The sequence below is a fragment of the Carcharodon carcharias genome, chromosome 31 (genome assembly GCF_017639515.1).
Source record: "Carcharodon carcharias isolate sCarCar2 chromosome 31, sCarCar2.pri, whole genome shotgun sequence".
NCBI lineage: Eukaryota > Metazoa > Chordata > Chondrichthyes > Lamniformes > Lamnidae > Carcharodon > Carcharodon carcharias.
Genome location: NC_054497.1, coordinates 25,822,631 through 25,849,216, shown reverse-complemented (window position 1 = coordinate 25,849,216; position 26,586 = coordinate 25,822,631). Strand labels below are relative to the sequence as shown.

The 26,586-nt window shown below is 48.2% G+C and overlaps 1 protein-coding gene across 4 annotated transcripts in view; it reads right to left on the bottom strand.

Moving 5' to 3' along the window:
* The window catches only part of triobpb (TRIO and F-actin binding protein b), a 466,860-nt gene that overhangs the window by 166,173 nt on the left and 274,101 nt on the right, over nucleotides 1-26,586 (bottom strand). For all 4 annotated transcript variants that reach the window (XM_041178043.1, XM_041178040.1, XM_041178042.1 and 1 more), the window contains exons 12-14: nucleotides 19,975-20,094; nucleotides 5,971-6,057; nucleotides 5,699-5,862 (exon numbers count right to left, since the gene is read on the bottom strand). In XM_041178043.1, coding sequence (XP_041033977.1) covers nucleotides 5,701-5,862; nucleotides 5,971-6,057; nucleotides 19,975-20,094 — 369 coding nt within the window. In that variant the 3' untranslated portion in view covers nucleotides 5,699-5,700. The remainder of the gene's footprint in view (nucleotides 1-5,698; nucleotides 5,863-5,970; nucleotides 6,058-19,974; nucleotides 20,095-26,586) is intronic.

The window sequence follows — 26,586 nt, the reverse complement described above, 5'->3', positions numbered from 1 at the left end:
CTCACGCTCTCCCCGTCTCTCTCTCACGCTCTCCCCGTCTCTCTCTCACGCTCTCCCCGTCTCTCTCTCTCACGCTCTCCCCGTCTCTCTCTCTCACGCTCTCCCCGTCTCTCTCTCTCACGCTCTCCCCGTCTCTCTCTCACGCTCTCCCCGTCTCTCTCTCTCACGCTCTCCCTGTCTCTCTGTCTCACGATCTCCCCGTCTCTCTGTCTCACGCTCTCCCCGTCTCTCTGTCTCACGCTCTCCCCGTCTCTCTCTCTCTCACGCTCTCCCCATCTCTCTCTCTCTCTCTCTCATGGTCTCCCCATCTCTCTCTCTCTCTCTCTCATGGTCTCCCCATCTCTCTCTCTCTCTCTCTCATGGTCTCCCCATCTCTCTCTCTCTCTCTCTCATGGTCTCCCCATCTCTCTCTCTCTCTCTCTCATGGTCTCCCCATCTCTCTCTCTCTCTCTCTCATGGTCTCCCCATCTCTCTCTCTCTCTCTCTCATGATCTCCCCATCTTTCTCTCTCTCTCTCTCTCTCACGCTCTCCACGTCTCTTTCTCTCTCTCTCTCTCATGGTCTCCCCATCTCTCTCTCTCTCTCTCACGGTCTCCCCATCTCTCTCTCTCTCTCTCACGGTCTCCCCATCTCTCTCTCTCCCTCTCTCTCATGGTCTCCCCATCTCTCTCTCTCTCTCTCTCTCTCATGGTCTCCCCATCTCTCTCTCTCTCTCTCTCTCTCACGCTCTCCACGTCTCTTTCTCTCTCTCTCTCTCTCTCTCCCTGTCTCTCTCTGTCTCGCGGTCTCCCCATCTCTCTCTCTCTCACGCTGTCCCCGTCTCTCTCTCTCTCACGCTGTCCCCGTCTCTCTCTCTCACCCTCTCCCCGTCTCTCTCTCATGCTCTCCCCGTCTCTCTCTCTCACGCTCTCCCCGTCTCTCTCACGCTCTCCCCGTCTCTCTCTCTCACGCTCTCCCCGTCCCTCTCTCACGCTCACCCCGTCCCTCTCTCACGCTCACCCCGTCCCTCTCTCACGCTCTCCGCGTCTCTCTCTCACGCTCTGCCCGTCTCTCTCTCACGCTCTGCCCGTCTCTCTCTCACGCTCTCCCCGTCTCTCTCTCACGCTCTCCCCGTCTCTCTCTCACGCTCTCCCCGTCTCTCTCTCTCACGCTCTCCCCGTCTCTCTCTCTCACGCTCTCCCCGTCTCTCTCTCTCACGCTCTCCCCGTCTCTCTCTCACGCTCTCCCCGTCTCTCTCTCACGCTCTCCCCGTCTCTCTCTCTCACGCTCTCCCTGTCTCTCTGTCTCACGATCTCCCCGTCTCTCTGTCTCACGCTCTCCCCGTCTCTCTGTCTCACGCTCTCCCCGTCTCTCTCTCTCTCTCACGCTCTCCCCATCTCTCTCTCTCTCTCATGGTCTCCCCATCTCTCTCTCTCTCTCTCTCATGGTCTCCCCATCTCTCTCTCTCTCTCTCTCATGGTCTCCCCATCTCTCTCTCTCTCTCTCTCATGGTCTCCCCATCTCTCTCTCTCTCTCTCTCATGGTCTCCCCATCTCTCTCTCTCTCACGCTGTCCCCGTCTCTCTCTCTCTCACGCTGTCCCCGTCTCTCTCTCTCACCCTCTCCCCGTCTCTCTCTCATGCTCTCCCCGTCTCTCTCTCTCACGCTCTCCCCGTCTCTCTCACGCTCTTCCCGTCTCTCTCTCTCACGCTCTCCCCGTCCCTCTCTCACGCTCACCCCGTCTCTCTCACGCTCTCCGCGTCTCTCTCTCACGCTCTGCCCGTCTCTCTCTCACGCTCTCCCCGTCTCTCTCTCACGCTCTCCCCGTCTCTCTCTCACGCTCTCCCCGTCTCTCTCTCACGCTCTCCCCGTCTCTCTCTCTCACGCTCTCCCCGTCTCTCTCTCTCACGCTCTCCCCGTCTCTCTCTCTCACGCTCTCCCCGTCTCTCTCTCTCACGCTCTCCCCGTCTCTCTCTCACGCTCTCCCTGTCTCTCTCTCACGCTCTGCCCGTCTCTCTCTCACGCTCTCCCCGTCTCTCTCTCACGCTCTCCCCGTCTCTCTCTCTCACGCTCTCCCCGCCTCTCTCTCTCACGCTCTCCCCGTCTCTCTGTCTCACGCTCTCCCCGTCTCTCTGTCTCACGCTCTCCCCGTCTCTCTGTCTCACGCTCTCCCCGTCTCTCTCTCTCACGCTCTCCCCATCTCTCTCTCTCTCTCATGGTCTCCCCATCTCTCTCTCTCTCTCTCATGGTCTCCCCATCTCTCTCTCTCTCTCTCATGGTCTCCCCATCTCTCTCTCTCTCTCTCTCTCTCTCTCACGCTTTCCACGTCTCTTTCTCTCTCTCTCTCTCATGGTCTCCCCATCTCTCTCTCTCTCTCACGGTCTCCCCATCTCTCTCTCTCCCTCTCTCTCATGGTCTCCCCATCTCTCTCTCTCTCTCTCTCATGGTCTCCCCATCTCTCTCTCTCTCTCTCTCATGGTCTCCCCATCTCTCTCTCTCTCTCTCTCTCTCTCACACGCTCTCCATGTCTCTTTCTCTCTCTCTCTCTCTCTCTCCCTGTCTCTCTCTGTCTCGCGGTCTCCCCATCTCTCTCTCTCTCACGCTCTCCCCGTCTCCCTCTCTCTCACACTGTCCCCGTCTCTCTCTCTCTCACGCTCTCCCCATCTCTTTCTCACGCTCTCCCCATCTTTCTCTCTCTCTCTCTCTCCCCGTCTCTCTCTCTCTCTCCCCCTCCCCGTCTCTCTCGCTCTCTCACGCTCTCCCCATCTCTCTCTCTCTCACGCTCTTCCCATCTCTCTCTCTCTCACGCTCTCCCCATCTCTCTCTCTCTCTCACGTTCTCCTCGTCTCTCTCTCTCACGCTCTTCCCGTTTCTCTCTCTTTCTCACGCTCTCCCCGTCTGTCTCTGACGCTCTCCCCCTCACTCTCTCTCTCTCACGCTCTCCCCGTCACTCTCTCTCTCTCACGTTCTCCCGTCTCTCTCTCTCTCTCACGCTCTCCCCGTCTCTCTCTCTCTCTCTCACGCTCGCCCCGTCTCTCTCTCTCTCACGCTCTCCCCGTCTCTCTCTCACGCTCTCACGCTCTCCCCGTCTCTCTCTCGCTCTCCCCGTCTCTCTCTCTCGCTCTCTCACACGCTCTCTCCGTCTCTCTCACTCTCTCACACGCTCTCTCCGTCTCTCTCTCTCTCTCACACGCTCTCTCCGTCTCTCTCTCTCTCTCACACGCTCTCTCCGTCTCTCTCTCTCTCTCACGGTCTCCCCATCTCTCTCTCTCTCTCTCTCTCATGGTCTCCCCATCTCTCTCTCTCTCTCTCTCTCTCTCATGGTCTCCCCATCTCTCTCTCTCTCTCTCTCTCACGCTCTCCACATCTCTTTCTCTCTTTCTCCCTCGCTCTCCCCGTCTCTCTCTGTCTCGCGGTCTCCCCGTCTCTCTCTGTCTCGCGGTCTCCCCGTCTCTCCCTGTCTCGCGGTCTCCCCGTCTCTCTCTCTCTCACGCTCTCACCGTCTCTCTCTCTCACGCTCTCACCGTCTCTCTCTCTCTCACGCTATTCCCGTCTCTTTCTCTCTCTCACACTCTCCCCGTCTCTCTCTCTCTCACGCTCTCCCCGTCTCTCTCTCTCTCCCCGTCTCTCTCTCTCTCACTCTCTCCCCGTCTCTCTCTCTCACACGCTCTCCCCGTCTCTCTCTCTCTCACGCTCTCCCTGTCTCTCTCTCACGCTCGCGCTCTCCCCGTCTCTCTCTGTCTCTCACACTCTGCCCGTCTCTTTCTCTCGCACTCTCCCCGTCTCTTTCTCTCGCGCTCTCCCCGTCTCTTTCTCTCGCGCTCTCCCCGTCTCTTTCTCTCGCGCTCTCCCCGTCTCTTTCTCTCGCGCTCTCCCCGTCTCTTTCTCTCGCGCTCTCCCCGTCTCTCTCTCTCTCGCTCTCCCCGTCTCTCTCTCTCGCGCTCTCCCCGTCTCTCTCTCTCTCACGCTCTCCCCGTCTCTCTCTCTCTCACGCTCTCCCCGTCTCTCTCTCTCTCACGCTCTCCCCGTCTCTCTCTCTCTCACACTCTCCCAATCTCTCTCTCTCTCACCCTCTCCCAATCTCTCTCTCTCTCACCCTCTCCCAATCTCTCTCTCTCTCACCCTCTCCCCGTCTCTCTCTCTCTCACCCTCTCCCCGTCTCTCTCTCTCACCCTCTCCCCGTCTCTCTCTCTCACCCTCTCCCCGTCTCTCTCTCTCTCACCCTCTCTCCGTCTCTCTCTCACGCTCTCCCCGTCTCTCTCTCTCACGCTCTCCCCGTCTCTCTCACGCTCTTCCCGTCTCTCTCTCTCACGCTCTCCCCGTCCCTCTCTCACGCTCTCCCCGTCTCTCTCACGCTCTCCCCGTCTCTCTCTCACGCTCTCCCCGTCTCTCTCTCACGCTCTCCCCGTCTCTCTCTCTCACGCTCTCCCCGTCTCTCTCTCTCACGCTCTCCCCGTCTCTCTCTCACGCTCTCCCCGTCTCTCTCTCACGCTCTCCCCGTCTCTCTCTCACGCTCTCCCCGTCTCTCTCTCACGCTCTCCCCGTCTCTCTCTCACGCTCTCCCCGTCTCTCTCTCTCGCTCTCCCCGTCTCTCTCTCACGCTCTCCCCGTCTCTCTCTCACGCTCTCCCCGTCTCTCTCTCTCACGCTCTCCCCGTCTCTCTCTCTCACGCTCTCCCCGTCTCTCTCTCTCACGCTCTCCCCGTCTCTCTCTCTCACGCTCTCCCCGTCTCTCTCTCACGCTCTCCCCGTCTCTCTCTCACGCTCTCCCCGTCTCTCTCTCACGCTCTCCCCGTCTCTCTCTTTCACGCTCTCCCCGTCTCTCTCTTTCACGCTCGCCCCGTCTCTCTCTCACGCTCGCCCCGTCTCTGTCTCACGCTCTCCCCGTCTCTCTGTCTCACGCTCTCCCCGTCTCTCTCTCTCTCACGCTCTCCCCGTCTCTCTCTCTCACGCTCTCCCCGTCTCTCTCTCTCACGCTCTCCCCGTCTCTCTCTCTCACGCTCTCCCCGTCTCTCTCTCTCACGCTCTCCCCGTCTCTCTCTCTCACGCTCTCCCCGTCTCTCTCTCTCTCACGCTCTCCCCGTCTCTCTCTCTCTCACGCTCTCCCCGTCTCTCTCTCTCTCACGCTCTCCCCGTCTCTCTCTCTCACGCTCTCCCCGTCTCTCTCTCTCACGCTCTCCCCGTCTCTCTCTCTCACGCTCTCCCCGTCTCTCTCTCTCACGCTCTCCCCGTCTCTCTCTCTCACGCTCTCCCCGTCTCTCTGTCTCACGCTCTCCCCGTCTCTCTCTCTCAGGCTCTCCCCGTCTCCCTCTCTCACGCTCTCCCCGTCTCTCTCTCTCACGCTCTCCCCGTCTCTCTCTCTCACGCGCTCCCCGTCTCTCTGTCTCACGCTCTCCCCGTCTCTCTCTCTCAGGCTCTCCCCGTCTCCTTCTCTCACGCTCTCCCCGTCTCTCTCTCTCACACTCTCCCCGTCTCTCTCTCTCACGCTCTCCCCGTCTCTCTCTCTCTCTCTTGCACTCCCCTGTCTCCTTCGCTGTCTCTCCCAGAACTGGTGGCCGCAGAGATCTGGGAAGGTTGTGGGGCTGAAGGGGGTTATATAGATAGGGAGGGGTGAGGCCATGGAGGGATTTGAAAACAGGGCTGTGAATTTTAAAATCGAGACCTTTCCCAACCTGGGGCCAGTGTTGGTCCCCGTTAATGGTTGGGGGGAGCAGGACCCACCTTCACTTTGCGATGCTGTTCTGCAATGACTCTTTCTCTTTGAGTGCGGCCATGGCAAGCTTTAACTGCTCTTTAACTTGGTTGAGTTCCCGCTCTGTCCTGACCTTCATGACACTTAGCTCGGTGTAAATTTCGTTGTACCGGTCAGTCGCGTACTTCTTATCCTGCAAAAGAAATTCATCAACAAAATCATCCTGGTTATTCTGGACACTTGGAAACTGTCTGGAGACAGCGGAGTCACACGGGTCCTCCCTGTGTTAGGCTGCACTCACCCACTGCACGGACTGAAGCTCATCTCGTAGGCACATCGTCTCCCTCCTGAGATTCTGCACTTCATTCTCCTTAAGTCGCAGTAACACCTGGAGGACGTGCACAGAATGGAGTAAATCCACAGGTCACAAAGTCCCAACCAGGAGCCCTTCCCTTAATTTAGGTCCGCATTGGAGTTTCATTGTACAACACGCGCAGAAATCGAATGAAGGGGCTCGGGGCTGGTTTATATAGAGAATAACTGAGGGAGTTACAGGTTAGAATCTAACCAAAGTGTTTAGGTGGCTTCAATATAGAATAACAGATACCAGGCATAAGTTAAAGGCTGGAATTTCATTTACTGGTGTACAGGAATGCAATGAATACTTAGATTAAAAACAGAAAATGCTGGAAATACTGAGCAAGTTTAGCAGCATCTGCAGAGAGAGAAACAAGGTTAATGTTTCAGGTCAATGGTCTGTCTTCAGAATGAAGGAGCATCGATTCAATTCACTCCGCGCGATAGCAAGAAATGGCTGAAAGCACTGGATACAGCAAAGGCTATGGGCCCTGACAATATTCCAGCGTTAGAACTGAAACCTGTGCTCCAGAATGAGCTGTGCCCCTAACCCCTCTGTTCCAGTGCAGCAACAAGACTGGCATCTCTGTGGAAAATTGCCCAGGTATGTCCTGTCCACAAAATGCAGGACAAATCCAATCCAATCAATTACCGCCCCAACAGTCTGCTCCCAATCATCAGGTACTTTTTAAAGGGTTGCCTCACATCCTTTAAAAAGTACCTGGATGAGCACTTGGCAGGTCACAACATTCAAGGCTATGGGCCAAGTGCTGGTGGATGGGATTAGGTAGGTAGGTCAGGTGTTTCTCACGTGTCGGTACAGACTCGATGGGCCGAAGGGCCTCTTCTGCCCTGTGTGATTCTGTGAAACAATCATCAGCAAAGTGATGGAAGGTGTAATCGACAGTGCTATCAAGCAGCACTTACACAGCAATAACCTGCTCACTTATGCTCAGTTCAGTTCCTGCCCACATCACTCAGCTTCTGACCTCATTACAGCCTTGATCCAAACATGGACAAAAAAGCTGAACTCAAGAGGGGAGGTGGGAGTGACTGCCCCTTGACATCAAGGCATTTGGCAGCTTGTGGCATCAAGAAGCCCTGGCAAAATTGAATTCAATGGGAATCAGGGGGAAAGCTCTCTGCTGGTTGGAGTCATACCTGACACAAAGGAAGTTGGTTGTGGTTGTGGGAGGTCAATCATCTCAGCTCCAGGATATCACTACAGGAGTTCCTCAGGGTAGTGTCCTAGGCTCAACCATCTTCAGCTACTTCACCAGTGACCTTCCCTCCATCAGAAGGTCAGAAGTGGGGATGTTACTAATGATTCAGTGCAGATTGCATCTCTTCAGATGTAAAGCAGCCAATGTCCACATGCAGCAGGACCCGGACAACGTTCAGGCTTGGGCTGATAAGTAGCAGGCAACATTCATGCCACACAAGGACCATCGTCATAGGCAAAACAGTGGCAAATGGATTTCAATGGGGGCAACTGTGAGGTCATTCACTCTGGACCTAAAAAGGACGGAACAGAGGACTTTCTAAATGGTGAAAGTCTAGAAACAGTGGATCCAAAGAGATTTGGCGATCCAGAGACATGGATTGTTAAAACGTCCTGGGCAGGTACAGAAAAATAATCCAAACAGTTAATGGAATGCTGGTTTTATATCTAGAGGACTAGAATACAAGGAGGTAGAAGTCATGCTTCAGCTATACAAATCCCTGGTTAAACCACAACTGGAGTCACTGTGGGCAGCTCTGGGCACCACACCTTGGCAAAGAAATACTGATCTCGGAGGGAATGCAGTGTAGATTCACCAGAATGATATCTGGACTCCGAGGGTTAAATTACCAGGGGGTATTACAGAAACGAGGGTTGCATTCTCTAGAATTTCGAATGATTTGATCAAAGTTTTCAAGATATATAAGGGAACAGATAGGGTTGAGAGAGACAGAAACTATTTCGGCTAACTGGGGAGTCTAAGCCTTGGGGCATAGTCTAAAAATTAGAGCCAGACTTTTCAGGGGTGAAATTAGGAAACACTTCTGCACACAAAGGGTGGAAACAGTTTGGAACTCTTCTGTGCATCTGGAGGCTGTGGCTCCCACTGCTGAATCTATAGGTTGTAGGATCACAGGCCACACTAGGAAATGAGAACATCTAAGCTGAAACTCTAGCACGGTGCTGAGGCCTGACAGACCTTGTACATTTTGTATTTGACATTAAACCAAAGCACCAGCTGCTGTCTCAGGTGGATGTATAATATCCCATTGCATTATTCTGAAGAGGAGCAGGGGAGTTTTCACTGGTGTCCTGGCCAACCCTCCATCAACATCACTAATAAAACAGATCACCTGGTCATTGTCACACAGTTGTTTGTGGGATCTTGCAGTGTGCAAGTTGGTAGCTGTGTTTCCGACATTACTACAATAGAAGATTGGCTGTCTGGCAGGAGACAGCGGGTGGGGGTAAGGGGGACCTTCTCAGGATGGCGGCCGGTGACTAGTGGAGTTCCGCAGGGGTCAGTGTTGGGACACAACTTTTCACTTTATACATTAATGATCTAGATGAAGGAACTGAGGGCATCCTGGCTAAGTTTGCAGATGATACAAAGATAGATGGAGGGACACGTAGTATTGAGGAGGCGGGGAGGCTGCAGAAGGATTTGGACAGGTTAGGAGAATGGGCAAAGAAGTGGCAGATGGAATACAACGTGGGGAAGTGTGAGGTCATGCACTTTGGTAGGAAGAATAGAGGCATAGACTATTTTCTAAATGGGGAGAAAATTCAGAAATCTGGAGTGCAAAGGGACTTGGGAGTCCTAGTTCAGGATTCTCTTAAGGTTAACTTGCAGGTTGAGTCGGTAGTTAGGAAGGCAAATGCAATGTTGGCATTTATTTTGAGAGGACTATGATATAAAAGCAGAGCTGTGCTGCTAAGGCTTTATAAGGCTCTGGTCAGACCACATTTAGAATATTGTGAGCAATTTTGGGCCCCGTAACTCAGGAAGGATGTGCTGGCCCTGGAGAGGGTCCAGAGGAGGTTCACGAGAATGATCCCAGGAATGAAAGGCTTAACATATGAGGAATGTTTGAGAACTCTGGGTCTATACTCGATAGAGCTTAGAAGGATGAGGGGGGATCTGATTGAAACTTACAGAATACTGAAAGGCCTGGATAGAGGGGACGTGGGGTAGATGTTTCCATTAGTAGGAGAGACTAGGACCCGAGGGCACAGCCTCAGAGTAAAGGGGAGACCTTTTAGAACAGAGATGAGGAGAAACTTCTTTAGCCAGAGAGTGGTGAATCTATGGAATTCATTGCCACAGAAGGCTGTGGAGGCCCGGTCATTGAGTGTATTTAAGACCGAGATAGATAGGTTCTTGACTGGTAAGGGGATCAAAGGTTACGGGGAGAAGGCGGGAGAATGGGGTTGAGAAACTTATCAGCCATGATTGAATGGCGGAGCAGACTCGATGGGCCGAATGGCCTAATTTCTGCTCCTATGTCTTATGGTCTTATTACAACAGTGAAAACACATCAAAAGTACTTCATCAGCTGTAAGATTCTCTGGGACCTTCACCCACTGTGAAAGACGCTATATGAATTCAAGACTTTCCTTCCACAAACAGTAATTGATGTTCAACTGGTTGTAATTTTAAATTCTGAGGTCAATAGATCTTAGTTATCCAAAGGTGGTAAGGGACATGGGGCAAAGGTGGGTTTACAGAGTTAGGCTGCAGACTCACCGTGATCTCACTGAATGGCAGAACAGGCTTGAGGGGCTGGATGACCTACTCCTCTTTCTGTGTTCCCCAGAGCCTGTTCACCATCTACAAGGCACAAGTCAGGAGTGTGATGGAATACTTCCCATTTACCTGGGTGAGTGCAGCTCCAACAACACTCAAGAAGCTGGACACCGTCCAGGATTGGCACCCCGTCCACCATCTTAAACACGCACTCCCTCCACCGCCGACCCACAGCAACAAAAATGTGCAGCATCTGAAAGATGTCCTGCAGCAACTCACTAAGGCTCCTTTACCAGCACCTTCCAAACCCACAACCTCTACCTGCTAGAAGGAGAAAGGCAGCAAGGACTGGGAACACCCCACCTGCAAGTTCCCCTCCAAGCCACACACCATCCTGAAGTGGAAATATATCACCGTCGCTGGGTCAAAATCCTGGAACTCCCTCCCTAACAGCACTGTGGGTGTACCTACACCACATGGACTGCAGCGGTTCAAGAAGGCAGCTCACCACCACCTTCTCAATTAGGGATCAACAATAAATGCTGGCCCAGCCACTGATACCCAAATCCTGTGAATGGATAAAACATTTTGGCCAGGAGTTCATTTTGCCTCAGTTGGTAGAGACTCTTTTTTAAATAGACTGTGCCTGCTGAGTAAATAGACTGCTTGCTGTGAGTCCAACCCTGGCTAAACTCCTTTGCTGACAACAGTGGGTGTCAATAAATAGAACATTTAAATACAGAGACCAGGCCAAAAAAAGGAGGGTTGGGTAGCTCCAGTTAAAAAGCTGGCATTAGCAGTGGGCCGAGCTGCTTCTCCCCATTTATTCTATAATTTTGATAATTTTTTGGTCAGTTTAATGAGATTTCAGAATAGAGACACATCTGAAAATGAGTGACCCTGGGGTTTCACCTGGTTTCTATCCAGGAGATGATTACAGGCTGGAATCTAACAGGGGACTACAGGTGGTTTACTTACAAAATCATTGAAAGCTGGGAGTGAATTATAGGCTGGGATATGGTTGAGGAGTTCTGGTAGTTTATATAGAGAATAATGCATACCCTGGGGTGAGTTACAGGCTGCAATCTGATCGAGGGGTTTGGGTGTTTTATACGTGGCAAGGGGTAGTGATATTGAGTTACAAGCTGGAATCTAAATCGAGCAATTCAGCTGGATTAAATATAGAATATGGTAATATGGTATGGTCAGAAGTGGGTTAAAGACAGGAAATTAATTGAGGGGTTCAACTGGTTTCTACACAGATTAACAGATACCTGGGAGCGAGTTACAGGCTGAAACCTAATCAAGAGGTTCGGGTGGTTTATATATACACATTAATTATTATTATATGTCAATTAGTGCGGGTGGGCACTGAGCACAGGCTGGGATAGGGAGGGTGTGAAGGAGGTACAAGAGTGGCAGCATGACAAACTGCCTTCTCAGCTGAGGCCTAGACATGGGGCAGACAATGGAAAGCTTGGGGAAGACGGTGGTGAAGTGGTAATGTCACTAAATTGGTAGTCCAGAGGCCCAGGTTTATGTTCTGGTGACATGGGTTCGAATCCTACCATGGCAGCTGGTGGAATTTAATTTCAGTTAATAAATCTGGAATTGAACACTAATCTTAGTAACGGTGACCATGAAACTCTATTGATTGCTGTAAAAACCCATCTGGTTCACTAATGTCCTTTAGGGAAGGAAATCTGTTGTCCTTACCTGGTCTGGTCTACACATGACTCCAGACAGCATTTGATAAAGTGCCACATCAAAGGTTATTGCAGAAGATAAAAGCTCTTGGTGTAGACATGGTGTTGACATGGATAGAAGGTTGGCTGGCTAACAGGAAACATAGACAAAAATACCTGGAAAAACTCAGCAGGTCTGGCAGCATCTGCGGAGAGGAACACAGTTAACGTTTCGAGTCCATATGACTTCATCAGAACTAAGGAAAAATAGAAGAGAGGTGAAATATGAGCTGGTTGGTGGGGGGATGTGGGTGGGACAAGTACAGCTGGATAGAGGGCCAGTGATAGGTGGAGATTGCCAAAGGATGTCATAGACAAAAGGACAAAGAGGTGTTGAAGGTGGTGATATTATCTAAAGGAATGTGCTAATTAAGGGTAGAAAGCAGGACAAGCAAGGTACAGATAGCCCTAGTGGGGGTGGGGTGAAGGAATTGAAAAAGGCTAAAAGGCAAAGATAAAACAATGGATAGAAATACATTTAAAAATAATGGAAATAGGTAAGAAAAGAAAAATCCATATAAATTATTGGAAAAAAAAGCGGGGTTGGGGGGGATCAGAAAGGGGGTGGGGATAGAGGAGAGAGTTCATGATCTAAAGCTGTTGAACTCAATATTCAGTCCGGAAGGCTGTAAAGTGCCTAGTCGGAAGATGAGATGCTGTTCCTCCAGTTTGCGTTGAGCTTCACTGGAACAATGCAGCAGGCCAAGGACGGACATGTGGGCATGAGAGCAGGGTGGAGTGTTGAAATGGCAAGCGACAGGGAGGTCTGGGTCATGCTTGCGGACAGACCAAAGGTGTTCTGCAAAGCGGTCACCCAGTCTGCGTTTGGTCTCTCCAATGTAGAGGAACCTGCATTGGGAAACATAGAATTGGCATAAATGGGTCTTTTTCAGGTTGACAGGATGTGACGAGTGGTGTGCCGCAGGGATCAGTGCTGGGACCTCAACTGTTTACAATTTATATAAATGACTTGGATGGAGGGACAGAAGGAATGGTGGCTAAATTTGCTGATGACACAAAGATAGGTAGGAAAGTAAATTGTGAAGAGGACATAAGGAGGCTACAAAGTGACATGGATGGTTAAGAGAGTGGGTAAAGGTCTGGCAAATGGAGTATAATGTGGGCAAATGTGAAATTGTCCATTTTGGCAGGAAGAATAAAAAAGCTAATTAAATAAATGGTGAGAGATTGCAGAGCTCTGAGATGCAGAGGGATCTGGGTGTCCTAGTGCACGAATCACAAAAGGTTAGTATGCAGGTACAGCAGGTGAATAGGCAAGATAATAGAATGTTATCATTTATTGTGGGGGAATTGATTACAACAGTAGGGACACTATGTTTCAGTTGTACAGGGCATTGGTGAGACCACATCTGGAGTATTGTGTACAGGACTGGTTTAAAGAAAGATGTAAATGTGTTAGAAGCAGTTCAGAGAAGGTTTACTAGACTAATACCAGGAATGGACAGGTTGTCTTATGAGGAAAGGTTGGCCAGGTTAGGCTTGTATCCACTGGAGTTTAGAAGAATAAGAGGTGACTTAATTGAAACCTTTAAGATCCTTGACAAGGTGGATGTGGAGTGGATGTTTCTTGTGGGAGAATTTAGATCTAGGGGTCACTGTTTAAAAATAAGAGGTCACTAATTTAAGATAGGTGAGAAATGTTTTCTCGCAGAGAGTTGTGAGCCTTTGGAACTCTCTTCCTCAAAAGGTGGTGAAGTAGAATCTTTGAATATTTTTAAGGCAGAGCTTTAAAAGGGATTCCTATCTACCCCTAATTACCTTTCGCTCCCTTCATTAACAAGGAGGTGAAAGGTTATCAGGGATAGGCAGGAATGTGGAGTTGAGGTTACCAGATCAGCTGTGATCTTATTAAATAGCAGAGCAGGCTCGAGGGACCAAGTGCTCCTGCTCCTAATTCGTATGTTTGTATCCACTGCAATGTGGTTGACTCTTAACTGCTCTCTGAAATAGCCTAGCAAGCCACTCAGTTCGAGGGTAATTAGGGATGGGTAACAAATGCTGGCCTTGCCAGCGATGCCCACATCCCATGAAAGAACATTTTTTAGAAGTGCTGGTTCATGACATTACATCATCACAGCAATACCCTCAACTTTGTCCTTGAGTTTCCAGTACAGCTACTGAACTTAATCACTGTTGTATTTATAACATCATCCACAAATCATCGTGGCTTAGCACTTGCGTCTTTTGTCAACGATTGTTGTTTAATGGCCAAAAACGTGATGCAGACACAAATAAATCCAATAGAAAATTCAGCAGCAACGTCTTACACAAAGAGAGGTTAGCATGTTGAACTCGCTACCATGCGGAGTTCTGAATGGTATAGACGTATGTAGGTGAAGCTAGTTAAGTATTTGAGGGAGAAAGAAACAGAAAGTTACATTGTAGGAATAGGGAAGCCTCTTCTGCCATTGAGATGATCATGGCTGATCTGTATCTTAACTCCATTCATCTATCTTGGTTCTGTAACACAAACCTATCAATCTCTTTTGAAATTTTTAATTGACCTCAACTGGGTTCAATGAAGTTAGGTCGGAGGTGAGGAGAATCTTTTTCTCTGAGGGTTGTGTGTCTTTGGAACTCTCTGCCTCCAAAAGGCAATGGGGTAAGGGTCATGGAATATCTTTAAGGCAGAGGGAGATTGATTCCCTTGCCCAACAAGAATCTAAGTTCACCGGGGGTAGATGGGAACGTAGAACTCGAAACGCAAACAGATCAGCCACCATCTTATTGAATGGCGGAGCAGGCTTGAGGGGCCGAATGGCCTACTTCTGCTCCTTTTTCATATGTTTGTAAGCCATGTAGACAGAGGTTTGTGTGAAGCATAGAAAGGGAAACTGTTCAACAAATTTATTGGTGTTTCTCATCATGTAACTAGTAAGGTAGATAAAGGGGAACCAGTAGATGTAGTATACTTGGATTTCCAAAAGTCATTTGATAACATGTCACACAAAAGATTAATAAACAGGATAAGGGTTTTTGGATTGGGGGTAATACGTTAGCATGGATAGATCAGGTTAACGGACAGGAAGCAAAGAGTAGGGATAAATGGGGCATTTTCAAATTGGGAGGCTGTAACAAGTGGAGTGCCACAAGGAACATTGCTGGGGCCTTTCAGTTATTTGCAATCTATATTAATGAGTTAGATGAAGAGGCTGAGAATAATGTATCTAAGTTTTTTTTATTCACTCACGGGATATGGGGGTCGCTGGCTGGGCCAGTATTTATTGCCTATCCCAAGTTGCCCTTGGGAAGGTGCTGGTGAGCTGCCTTCTTGAACCGCTGCAGCCGGAGTTGGCTGTATGCCTGCTGAAATGTAAACGGCCTATTAAGGCCATTAAGAGATTAATTGAGCCACTTGTGAACGCTGTCCGTCCAACCTTAAGGTCGGGGGGGCAGACAAAGAGCCCAAGCAGCCTTCGCATTTTTCAGGAAACCTCATCCACGAGCGGGATGAGGTTTCCTGAAGCTTTTATCAAATAAATAAATAGATTTCCACAAATATAAAAACATGCCCCCGCTCATGTGGTACAGTCACATGAGGGGACATGTTTAAGTAAATTTTTAAATCATTTCATTATTTTAATACATTCAGTCTCCCTGAGGCATGTGCGCAAGAGCGCTGGCCCAGACTCTCCCTCCTACCCCCGCCTGCACAGGTAGTGCTGAGCGCTGCCAGTTAGGTATTACGCTGGGTGGGCCTTAGCTGGCCGGCCCGTGTAAAATGGCGGCGCATAGACGATTGCGGGCGGGGATCGGCTCCCCGCCTGCCCCCACCCGCTCCCGCCCGCCATAGGAAAAATCCTGCCCGTGATGTGAGTACGCCCACAGTGCCGTTAGGGAGGGAGTTCCAGGATTTTGACCCAGCCACAGTGAAGGAACAGCGGGCAATATGTTCCCAAGTCAGGGTGGGGGGCGACTCGGTGAAGATTTTGCTGATGATGCAAAGCTCGGGGCCGAGGGTGGAATACAAGCTGTGAGGAGGACACAGAGGCTGCAAAGAGATACGGACAGGACAACTGAGTGGGCAAGATGCTGGCAGATGGGGTACAATGTGTGAACATGTGAGGTTGCTCACTTCAGTAGTAAAAATAGAAAAGCAGAATATTTTTTAAAAGGCTTGAAACTTTTAAATGTTCATTTTCATAAAGACTTGGGTGGATTTGGACAAAAGGACACAAAGTTAGCATACAGGTCCAGCAGACAATTAGGAAGGTAAAAGGCACGTTGGCTTTTATCGCAAGGGGATTGGAGTAGAAGAATAAGGAAGTCTTGCTATAATTGTACAGAGCTTTGGTGAGACCATACTGGGAGTACGGTGTGCAGTTTTGGTCTCCATATTTGAGGAGGAATATACTTGCCTTGGAGGTGGTACAGCTCCTGGGATTGCTTCCTGGGATGAGAGGGTTGTTCAAGACAAGAGCCTGAGTAAACTGAGTCTATTCTCTGGAGTTTAGCAGAATAAGGGGCGATCTCATTGAAACAAATAACGTTCTGAAGGGGCTTGACAGGGTGGACTCTGACAGGTTGTTTCTGTTGGCTGGGGAATTGAGAATATGAGGAGCACAGTCTCAGGATAAGGGGTTGATCATTTAGGACGGAGATGAGGAGAAATTTCTTCACTCCAAGGGTTGTGAATCTTCAGAATTCTCTATCCCAGGGGGTTGTGGATGCAACATCAGTGAATATATTTATGGTTGAGATGGACAGATTTTTGGTCTCTCAGGAAATTAGGGATATGTGGAGTGGGCTGGAAAGTGAAGTTGAGGCCAATCATATCGAACAGCGGAGCAGACTCGATGAGCCGGACTGTCTACTTCTGTTCCTATCTCTTATGTTCTCAACTGGAAGCTGAACTTCAGCATGAACTACCTGGGATTTGAGCCACAACAGGAACAAACAACCCTGAGAGTAAATAAAATGCCTCTACTGGCAGGAGGGTTGGTACTTGGGGGCCACAGATATAAGGAAAAGAAACCCGAGGCAAGGTGGGGAGAACATCTTTTAACGCAGTGAGTTATGTCGATCTGGAATGCACTGCGCTGAAGGGCAGGGGGAGCAGATTCAATTGTAACTTTCCAAAGGCAACTGAATAAATATTTGGAAAAGGGAATAAATGCAGGACATGGGTGAAAGAACAGAGAAGTGGAAGGAATCGGACAGATCTCTCAAAAGAGCCAGTACAGTTTTGATGGGCTGAATGGTCTGCTTCTGTGCTGTACAAATCTACGTACTGCAGAGATAATATGGAACGACACTGTACTCCCAATACTCAAACAGCTGCTGACAGTGTGCACACATTACAACTACTCATTTGAATTTATTCTAAGTAAATTTTTTTATTGAAGCAAGAATTAATTAGTGGATTAAAACAGGACCCCCTCAATCATCAGTGGTCCTTTATCTGTGAGAAAGCAGCAGAGGATTTTGATCCTTTTGGTCCTTTAATAATTCAGGTTCAACACGGAGTGATGTGGATATGAAGCTAAACTCAGTGTGTTTAATGACAGTCGTTATATTAACTGTCTGCCTGGCTCCACACTGAGGTTGAACCATATCTGTTTTTAGCACTCAAATGTCTGGAACAAACGAAAAAAAAAATTGCAACAGGCTGTAAGAGGCAGTTTAAACATGTTCATCCCCTTGGTGAGATTTGAATCTTCTAATATTTATTTGACATCAGAAATATCTTGGGACTCGCCAAGTGAAATTGTGCAGCTGCGGAATTATTAAAGCAATGGATTTCGATTCAAGAGCAAGTCAGAAACAAAGTCCTCTTTGACGAACAAACCCTCTCAGACCCTCAAGCCAAGACAAAGGGATCTGTAAGAGCACAGCAGCCACAGCTAGTGTCCCCAAACCACCAGGATTGGATAGCATTGGGTGACCAGAATGACACCTGGACTCCAAGGGATAAATTAGGAGGGATTACACAAACTAGGGTTATATTCCGTGACATTTAAAAAACTTAAAGGGTGATTTGATCAAAGTTTTCAAGACATGAAGACAAGCAGAAAGAGATGAACTATTTCCGCTGCTTCGGAATTAAGGGCTAGGGGACATAGCCAGATCTCTCAGGAAATTAGGAAACACGCCTCCTGGTGAAGGAAGTTCGGAGTTTGAATCTCTCTTCTACAAATGGCAATTAATGCTCAATCAATTGCTAATTTTAAATCTAGGGGTTAATGGGTTTGGATTCACCAATGGTAGTAATGGATATAGGGTTAGGTGATAGATCAGCCATGATTTCATTGAATGGTGGAATGGACTGGAGGGGCTGAATGGCCTCCTCCTCCTGTTCCTGTGTATCTCCACAACTGAAGATTAATCCCCAGGACACCACAGCAACAGGAGAAAAAACATCGGGCATTGAAAAAAGTTCTCTTTCCTTCATTTGCTTTGGACGCTTGTTTGTGTAAATAATAAAATTAATTGACATAACTAATAAAACATTAGCGGTGGGGAAAATATGGAGCTGAATTTTAAGGGGGTGTATTGCTCCGCATCCCCCACCCCTGTAGAAAAGCCCAACACGAGCCATTTTAAGAAGGGCTGCCCCACAGAGATAATGGGCTGAGAGGGACCTTAACAAGGTCATCGTGGAACATTTACCCTCTTCAGGGAAAGGAAGTCCTGCCCTTGAGAGCTGCCGGCCAATGAGGTTGGCCGGCCGGCAACTGAGTAATCCCAGCAGTGGCTGAACTCAGTAGTGGCCACTGTGGGGACTACAAGCAGTCCCAAGGAGAAGACTCATGGCATCCGGACTCGCAGGTAAGCCTGAGGTTCTTGGTCAGGGAAGGATTGGGGACCCTGGGATGGGGTGGGGGGTGTAGGAGGTCAGGATTTGGAGGCCCGGGATTTGGGGTGGGCGGGGTGGGGGTGCCGTATCATCTTTGGGGAGGGATACCCACAATGAGCACAGGGCACCCCCTAAGGAAGTGACCCCTTCCTTCCCACCTTTTCACCTGAGGTGGTGAAGTCGCAGGCTGGTCTCTTTCGCTCCGCCTTCCCCAGCCTCATATTATTGCAGCGGGGGCAAAACAGGCATTAACTGGCCAGTAACTGGCCTCAATAGGCCTAAGGGAAGGGGGGCTGACTGACCCCTTATCCACCCACCATATTATCAGGGGGCAGATCAGGAGTAGGCAGGAAGGCGATGGGCTAGTAACCCATCCTATTTTACCTGCCACCCCCACTGCAAATATGTCAGCTGGAGGGGTGGGCGGGGGGGTAGACATAAAATTCCCCCAGGGTGTTTGACTGACAGTCAAGAATTATCCAAACAGCTGATTAATAATGGCGGGGCCTGAAGATTGACATGTTGGGTGACCCATGGTGCCAGTGCAGGGGCAGAGTGGTGGAATCAGGAGGTCATGAGATGAATGACATGAGGAGGAATTTCTTCTCTCAGAGGGTCATTAGTCTGTGGAATTCTCTTCCCCAGAGAGCAGTGGAGGCTGGGTCACTGAATATATTCAAGGCTGAGTTGGACAGATTTTTGATCTACAAGAGAGAGTCAAGGGTTATGGGGTAGGGGGACAGGCAGGAAAGTGGAGAGAAGGTCACAATCAGATCAGCGATGATCTCACTAAATGGTTGAGGGGCTGTATAGCCTTCTCTTGCTCCTATTCCTTATGACCTTATTATGTTCTTAACCTCCAGTGATATATTAAACCAGGGTTGGCAAGCTTTAGCAAGCTCCATTTTCAAACAGTCTTGGCCCTTATTTCATATCAAAGTTGACAATGCAAAAATTCTTATAACTTGAAACACGACAGACTTTATCTGTTAAAGGAACATTACTCTGAGGCCCATCAACTCTTCCAATTGCTACAAATGGACATTAAAGATTCACGGCACTATTTAATTTACTGGCCAACATTTCGCCCTTCACCAATGCTATACTGTTATCTGTGGGATCATGTTTTCTCATGCAACAACAATTACTGTTGTGCATTCCTATGCATGCAGTGCTGTAAATCAGAGTGCAGAAGGAGGGGTACTGAGTGATATTACAGCACTACTTGCATAGGAACGTATAACAGCCATTCGGCCCATTATGTCGGTGCCTGCTCTTTAAATGAGTTATCCGATTAGTCCCACTCCCTGGCTCTTTCCCCAGAGTCCTTCAAATGTTTGCCCTTTTAAGTATTTATCCGATTCCCTTTGACTCTGAGGAATGCGTTGCAAGGTGATCTGTGTGTGTCTATTTGCAATGTTTTTGCAAAGGAACGATTTGCAGGGTTATGGGGAACAGAGTGGGGGAGAGGGACGAATTGGACAGCTCTTTCAAAGAGCTGGCACAGACATGGTTGAGCTGAGCAGCCTCCTCCTGCGCTTTATGATCCTCAATTTTTGAACCAGTTTCTTGCCAAATGAGTCCATGACTCAATGAAAAGCCCACAGCTTCTGCCCGCTGCCATCCTCCTGCCTTACCTCCAATTCACAGGTATCTCTGTCACCTGCAACAGCTAAAGTCCCAACGTTGTCGTGGCTCTTTCCTGTAACAAGCGCTCGTATTCGTGCGATCTCTTCCGACAACTGACCGTTCAACTCCTGTAGAAGACAGACAGAAATATCATAAATAGGATGTGAGTGAAACCCTCGGTGATAGTTGGCCGGCTCACCATGTGTATCCATGTGTAATCAGACAGCTCCCATTCAGGGGAGTGTTTGGACTCCTGAGCTAACAGCGCCAAAGTAATCAGGGTTACAATCCAGAGGAAAATGAGACATGAGAGACTTCATAGAGTCTAGATCTAACAACAGTTACCGCTCTTCCAACGTGATTCACCGTGAGTTACTTTGGGATATTTAGGTATGAAATCAGAAAATGGTCACAGCACAGAAGGAGGCCATTCAGCCCATCGTGTCTGTGCTGGCTCTCTGCAAGGGCAAGTCCAGCTCATCCTACTTCCCCACCTTTCTCCTGGGCCCTGCAATTTGTTTTCTCTTCAGATAACTATCCAGTTCCCTTTTGAAGGTCACGATTGACTCTGCTCCCACCACACTCGCACGCAGTGCATTCCAGATCCCAACTGGCTGTGGAAAAGTGGTTTTCCTCACACCATCATTGCTTCTTTCGCCCATCACTTTAAATCAGCGCCCTCTGGTTCTCCACCCTTCCACCAATGGGAACAGTTTTTACCCTACCTACTCATGATATCTACACCTCGATCAAATCTCCTCTCAACCTTTGATATGATAAATTATTACATAATGACAAGGAATATCAATATGATGAGTCAAACTATTCATTTTATTGAATTCCAATAGATTACATTTCTTCCCATCCACCCCACTGTATATAATTCCAATGGACCAAACTCCTTCCTATTCATTTCCACTGTACAGAGTTCCTGACCTGCACACTGAAATGGAAGTTCTTCTGTGCTACAGAAGGAGAGAAATTGAACTTTTTTGGTCCCTTTAATTCTGTTTTTTAGCTATGTTAGTTGAGGGATAAATAGTGACCTAGACACGAGGGTCAACTCCCCAGTCCTTCTTCAAAATAAAGCCATGAGATATTTTACTTCCACCTAAGGGAGGAGACAGGGCCTTGGTTTAACGACTCGATCAAGAGACAGTCAGTGTCCTGGTGCGTTGGGCTGCCTGGGTGTTCCATTCCAGCTATGTGATTCAATATTCTGATATTTCCTGAGCCCAGGAGATCTCACTTTCCTGGACAATGACTCTGGAAATTCCCCCCGAACATTTCCTATTACCCAGATGTTATTGCTTGCCTCACACATTCCTAGTTCCTGCCCCACCCATTATTTTAGAAGTGTAAAAGAGATAACCTGAGAAATTAGTGGCCTAATAGTTTAAAGTCTCTTGTAGGGAAATGACTAGAATGTATGTCATTAGCAACAGAGTGAATGCACTTGGACAAATATGAACTGATAAGAGAGAGAGCAGCATGAATTTGTAAAGAGTAAGTCCTGTCTAACTAACCTGATTCCAGGGATGAGAAACTTCAGTTACGAAGATAGATTGGAGAAGTTGGGACTGTTCTCCTTGGAGAGCAGAAGGTTAATAGGTGATTTGATAGAGGTGTTCAAAATCATGAGAGGACTGTATTGAGCAGATAGGGAAAAACTGTTCCCGCTCATCAAGGGATCGAGAACGAGGGGGCACAGATTTAAAGATTTGCAAAAGAAGCAAGTGTGATGTGAGAAAAAACTTTTCCACACAGCGAGTGATTCAGGTCTGGAATGCACAGCCTGGAAGTGTGGTGGAGGCAGGTTCAATCGATGCATTCAAGGGGACATTAGATGATTATTTGAATAGAAATAATATGCAAGGGTATGGGGAAAAAAAAAACAGGAGAATGGCACTAAGTCATGATGCTCATTTGGAGAGCCAGTGCAGAGAGGATGGGCTGAGTGGCCTCCTTCTGCACTGTAACAGTTCTGTGATTCTGTGATTAGGTTTTTTGAAGGGGTAACTCTTTCAGTAGATAAAAGAATGCCTATGCATGTTATTTATACAGGCTTCCAGAAGACATTCAATAAAGTTCCACATGAAAGACTTCAAAAATAAGATTTAATGGAATTGGATGCAACCTATTGACTGCATTGTATTGAAAATTGTATTGTTCATTTTGTCTTCTTAAGGTCACTATACACATCTGTGGAGGGAGACTAGAAGAAAACAAAGGAATCCATCTCTTAAGAGTGCACGCCGCAGTTCTGCTTCATACTGAATCTTGCTGAACCTTTTGTTTCTTCCCAAGAACTTCACACTGACAAGGTTAGGGATTAGTTGGGTGATGGGAGGTAGAGAGTAGGGGTAATGAGTGTGGACTTCAACTGACAACCAAGCTCACCATTTGGTGGCCTCACCCCCAGGTTTTGGAGTGAGCAAGGAGTTTGTCTCAAAACAAAGATCAAAGTCTACCAAGCAATGGTTCTCATGTCACCGCTTTATGGCTGTTAGTCATGGGCAAGCTACCGATGTCACATAAAACAGCTCAATGTTTAAGATCTATCTGCAACATCAAGTGACTAGATAAAATCCCTAACACCAAAGTTCCTGCAAGATACCGCATATCTGTTATCAAGATATCAGAGCTCACTTTCACTGGGTGGGCCACGTGGTTCACATGGAGGATTCCTTAAGAACATAAGAAATAGGAACAGGAGTAGACCATTCGGCCCCTCGAGACTGCTTCACCTTTCAATAAGATCATGGTTGACGTTTTGAATTCCACGTTCCCATCTAACCCCGATAACCTTTGATCCCCTTGCCTAACAAGAATCTATCTACCTCTGCCTTAAAAATATTCAGTGGCCCCGCCCCCACCGCCTTCTGAGGCGGAGAGAGTTCCCTCACACCAAAAGGCAAAACTCTACAGCCAGCTGAGCACGGGAACCCACACCACAGGACATTCCAAACTCAGACACAAAGACATTCCCTGGAAGCCAATCCCAGGGCCAGTAAGCTGGACTCCACGATATGTGCGGGAAAAAAAACAGGCCTGGACAGATCCAAATAGAGAATTCTCTGTCATCGAGGAACCTCAACATCAGAGTGGGCCAGAGTCAGGTCCCGAGGGGACAAACACTGGGGCTTCTACTGAAAATCCTACCTTCTCACTTGGTGTCAGATTCATTATTTATTGCTTCAGCACTAATTTCTGGTTCTTGTAATTTGAGGAAAACATACATACGTAGACACAAAGATGGTGTATTAGGTTTCCTTTTCCTTTTCGAATCGTTTAACCGCAGGGCAGGTATGTGCCCAAACTATTTATTACTGGTGCATTGCCAGGTTTTTTGCACTGGAGTGATGCCAAACTGTTTAAAAGCTGTCAAATACTTGATGGATAGATTAGATTCCAGGAGTAGCTAGCATTCCGCAAAGCCAGTACATCGTCACCTGCTCCTCCAACGCTGACTTCATATGGAATGTCTGCAATCAGGTCTGCAAATGAAGAGTTGGGCCCAGATTTTGGCTCCCAGGTCGGGTGCGCAGTGATGGGAGGAGCTCCTGGCTCCATGAGCCCAACCTTTAAAAGCAGCTGGCCGGGTACTGGATTTTTGGACCGGGGGCCCCGTGGGCTGGATTAGAACTCAGGGTGGGCAGCCTGGGAAAAACTGAGGAGGATGCTGGGTATGGAGGCCTGCCTCAGTGCTCCAGCATTGTGTCCAAAGTTTAAAAGTAACGATTAAAACATGGAACATCCTTCCAACCCCCACCCACTCCCCATCCATGCCACCTCATGCTCACCCACCATAACCCCGCATACACTCCATGCCAACCTATGCCCCTCCACCAATCCCCCAAAACTCTTTATATCCCCATGACGGCCTGTGCCCCTCCACCCACCCTCCCCCTTTGGCCTTTTATAGCCCCTATGCTAACCCATACCTTCCACTCACCATCCTTTGCTCTTGCACCTACTATGCAACTCACTCAGTATCCACCATAGGCAGACCTCAGCAGAGTTGTGATAAAGTTCCAGGTGTCTATTGCAAATTTCGCTATATTAAAAAAAACTTCCATTCATAAAAACACATTTACATTCCTTCAACTAAATGATACCTTATAACAACAAACATTTCATTCAAGTGCACAATCCCTTACAACAACAAGCACTGGAATTCATAGTCCAACATCAAAGAGTCCATAACCACTTGTAGCTGTCAGTTGAATTGTGACATGGTAGTCACCTGCTGTGATAATGGATGGTTGTAAAATCAGTCATGCAGCACTAATCCAGTAATGGAAACCGTCAGGCATATATCAACAGACAGAGTGAAATAACAAGCAGTCATTTTTTTAACACCAGACCTTTCTTCAAAAGTTTAAAGGGCAGGACTTTTAAATGTTTTGACAGCTTCCTTTGACAGATGCTTCTGTCAGTTTTGACAGTAGATTTTGACAGGTCTGTTGTCCATTGAACTTGACAGTAATGGATTTATGCACCTTTTACGCATATTTATGTTTACTTTTAACAATTCCAAAGGACACCTGACCTACTCCAAAAGTGTCCCTCCTGGCTATCCAAATGAATCCACCAAGTTCAGATCAGCTGTTACCTGGTCCAATCTGCACATGTCAGGTCTCACACTTCTGGCCTACTGAAATCCCACTTCAGTGGAGACAGCTGATAATATATATGGCCAGCCTCCTCCATAAACTGTGCAGGCAGGAAACTTGCGCTGTCCCCATTCCAGCCCCTGCGGAAATGGGAAGTGCTGTCTTCAGGACGGGACTTACATTTTTTAGCCACTTCTGCCATTTTCGCCACGAAGGAGAGCCTCTCTGTCCATGGGCCTTGGTTTAATATCACATGTGAGAAGACACCAACTTAGGGGTGAACAAGTGGTCTCCTTACTGAACACTCACCTGTCGAAGCGATGGGAGAATCCATCACTTAGGATTCGTCTGGTGAAGTCCCCCCAGGAATCTGTGGTGGGGCCTCAGCTTTGCAAGATGTTCATCAATGACTTAACTGAAGGAATAGAGAGGCTTATATCCAAGCTTGCAGATGGATATAAGTTAGGAAGCAAGAGTAAACAGTGCAGATGGGAGAGGAAAGTTGCAAAGGGACAGTGATAGATTAAGTGAGTGGACAAAGCTGTGGCAGGCAGGGCTCAATAAGGGAAAGTGAGAGGTCATCCACTTAGATCTGAGAATCAGGCACCTAAATCCTGCTGTTTCTCCACAGTCCCCAGTCTCTCACCATTAAGAAAATATTCAATTTGTATTTTTCATATCCAAAGTGGATGACCTCCCATATTCCCCAGTGAACTCCGTCTGATATAGTTTTATATCAGCTCATTTTATCTGTCAACATCTCTTTGTAACTTCCATTTATACTTAACCCTTCTTAACTGCAAACTTGAATAGACAGCTCTCTGTTCTTTCAGCTCAGTTGTTAATAAATACAATGAAATGTTGAAAACACACAAGATCACAAGAAATAAGAGCAGGAACAGACCAAACAATCCCTGCTCCACCATCCAACATGATCATGACTGATCCTGGGCTCAACTACACTTTCCTGTCCAATCCCCATAACCCTTAATTCCCTGAGACACCAAAAATCTGTCTATCCCAGCCTTAAATATATTCAACAATGGAGCATCCACAACCCTCTGGCGAAGAGAATTCCAAAGATTCACAAACCCTTTGAGTGAAGAAATTTCTCTTCACCTTAGTCCTAAATAATAAGGCGGCTAGTGGAATGCTAGAATGCTATCCATTATTACAAGAGGGATTGAACATTAAAGTAAGGGTGTTATGCTTCAGTTATACAGGGAATTGGTGAGACCACATCTCGAATACTGTGTGAAGTTTTGGTCTCCTTATTTACGGAAGGATGTAAATGCATTGGAGGCGGTTCAGAGGAGGTTTACTAGATTGATACCTGGAATGAGTGGGTTGTCTTATGAGGAAAGGTTGGACAGACTGGGCTTGTTTCCACTGGAGTTTAGAAGAGTGAGGGGTGATTTGATTGAAGCATATAAGATCCTGAACGGCCTTGACAAGCTGGATGTGGAAAAGATGTTTCCCCTTGTGGGTGAGTCCAGAACTAGGGGGTCACTATTTTAAAATTAGGGGTCGCTCTTTTAGAACAGAGATGAGGAGAATTTTTTTCTCTCAGGGGGTTGTGTGACTTTGGAACTCTCTGCCTCAGAAGGTGATGGAGACGGGGTCATTGAATATTTTTAAGGCAGAGGTAGATAAATCCTTGTCAGGCAGGGGAATCAATGGTTATTGGGGATTAGATGGGAATGTGGAAATCGAAACACAAGATGATCAGCAATGATCTTATTGAATGGCGGAGCAGGCTCGAGGGGCCGAATGGCCTACTCCTGCTCCTATTACGTTCTTATGTCACCTTATCCTGAGACTGTGCCCCTGTGTTTTAGGTTCCCTGACCAGCAGAAGCAATGCCTCAGCATATACCCTCTCAAGCTCCTTCAGAATCGTGTAGGTTTCAATGAGATCACCTCCCATTCTTCTAAACTCCAGAGAATATACACCCAATTTTCTCAGCCGCTCATCATAGGACAACCCCGCCCCCCCCCCCCACCA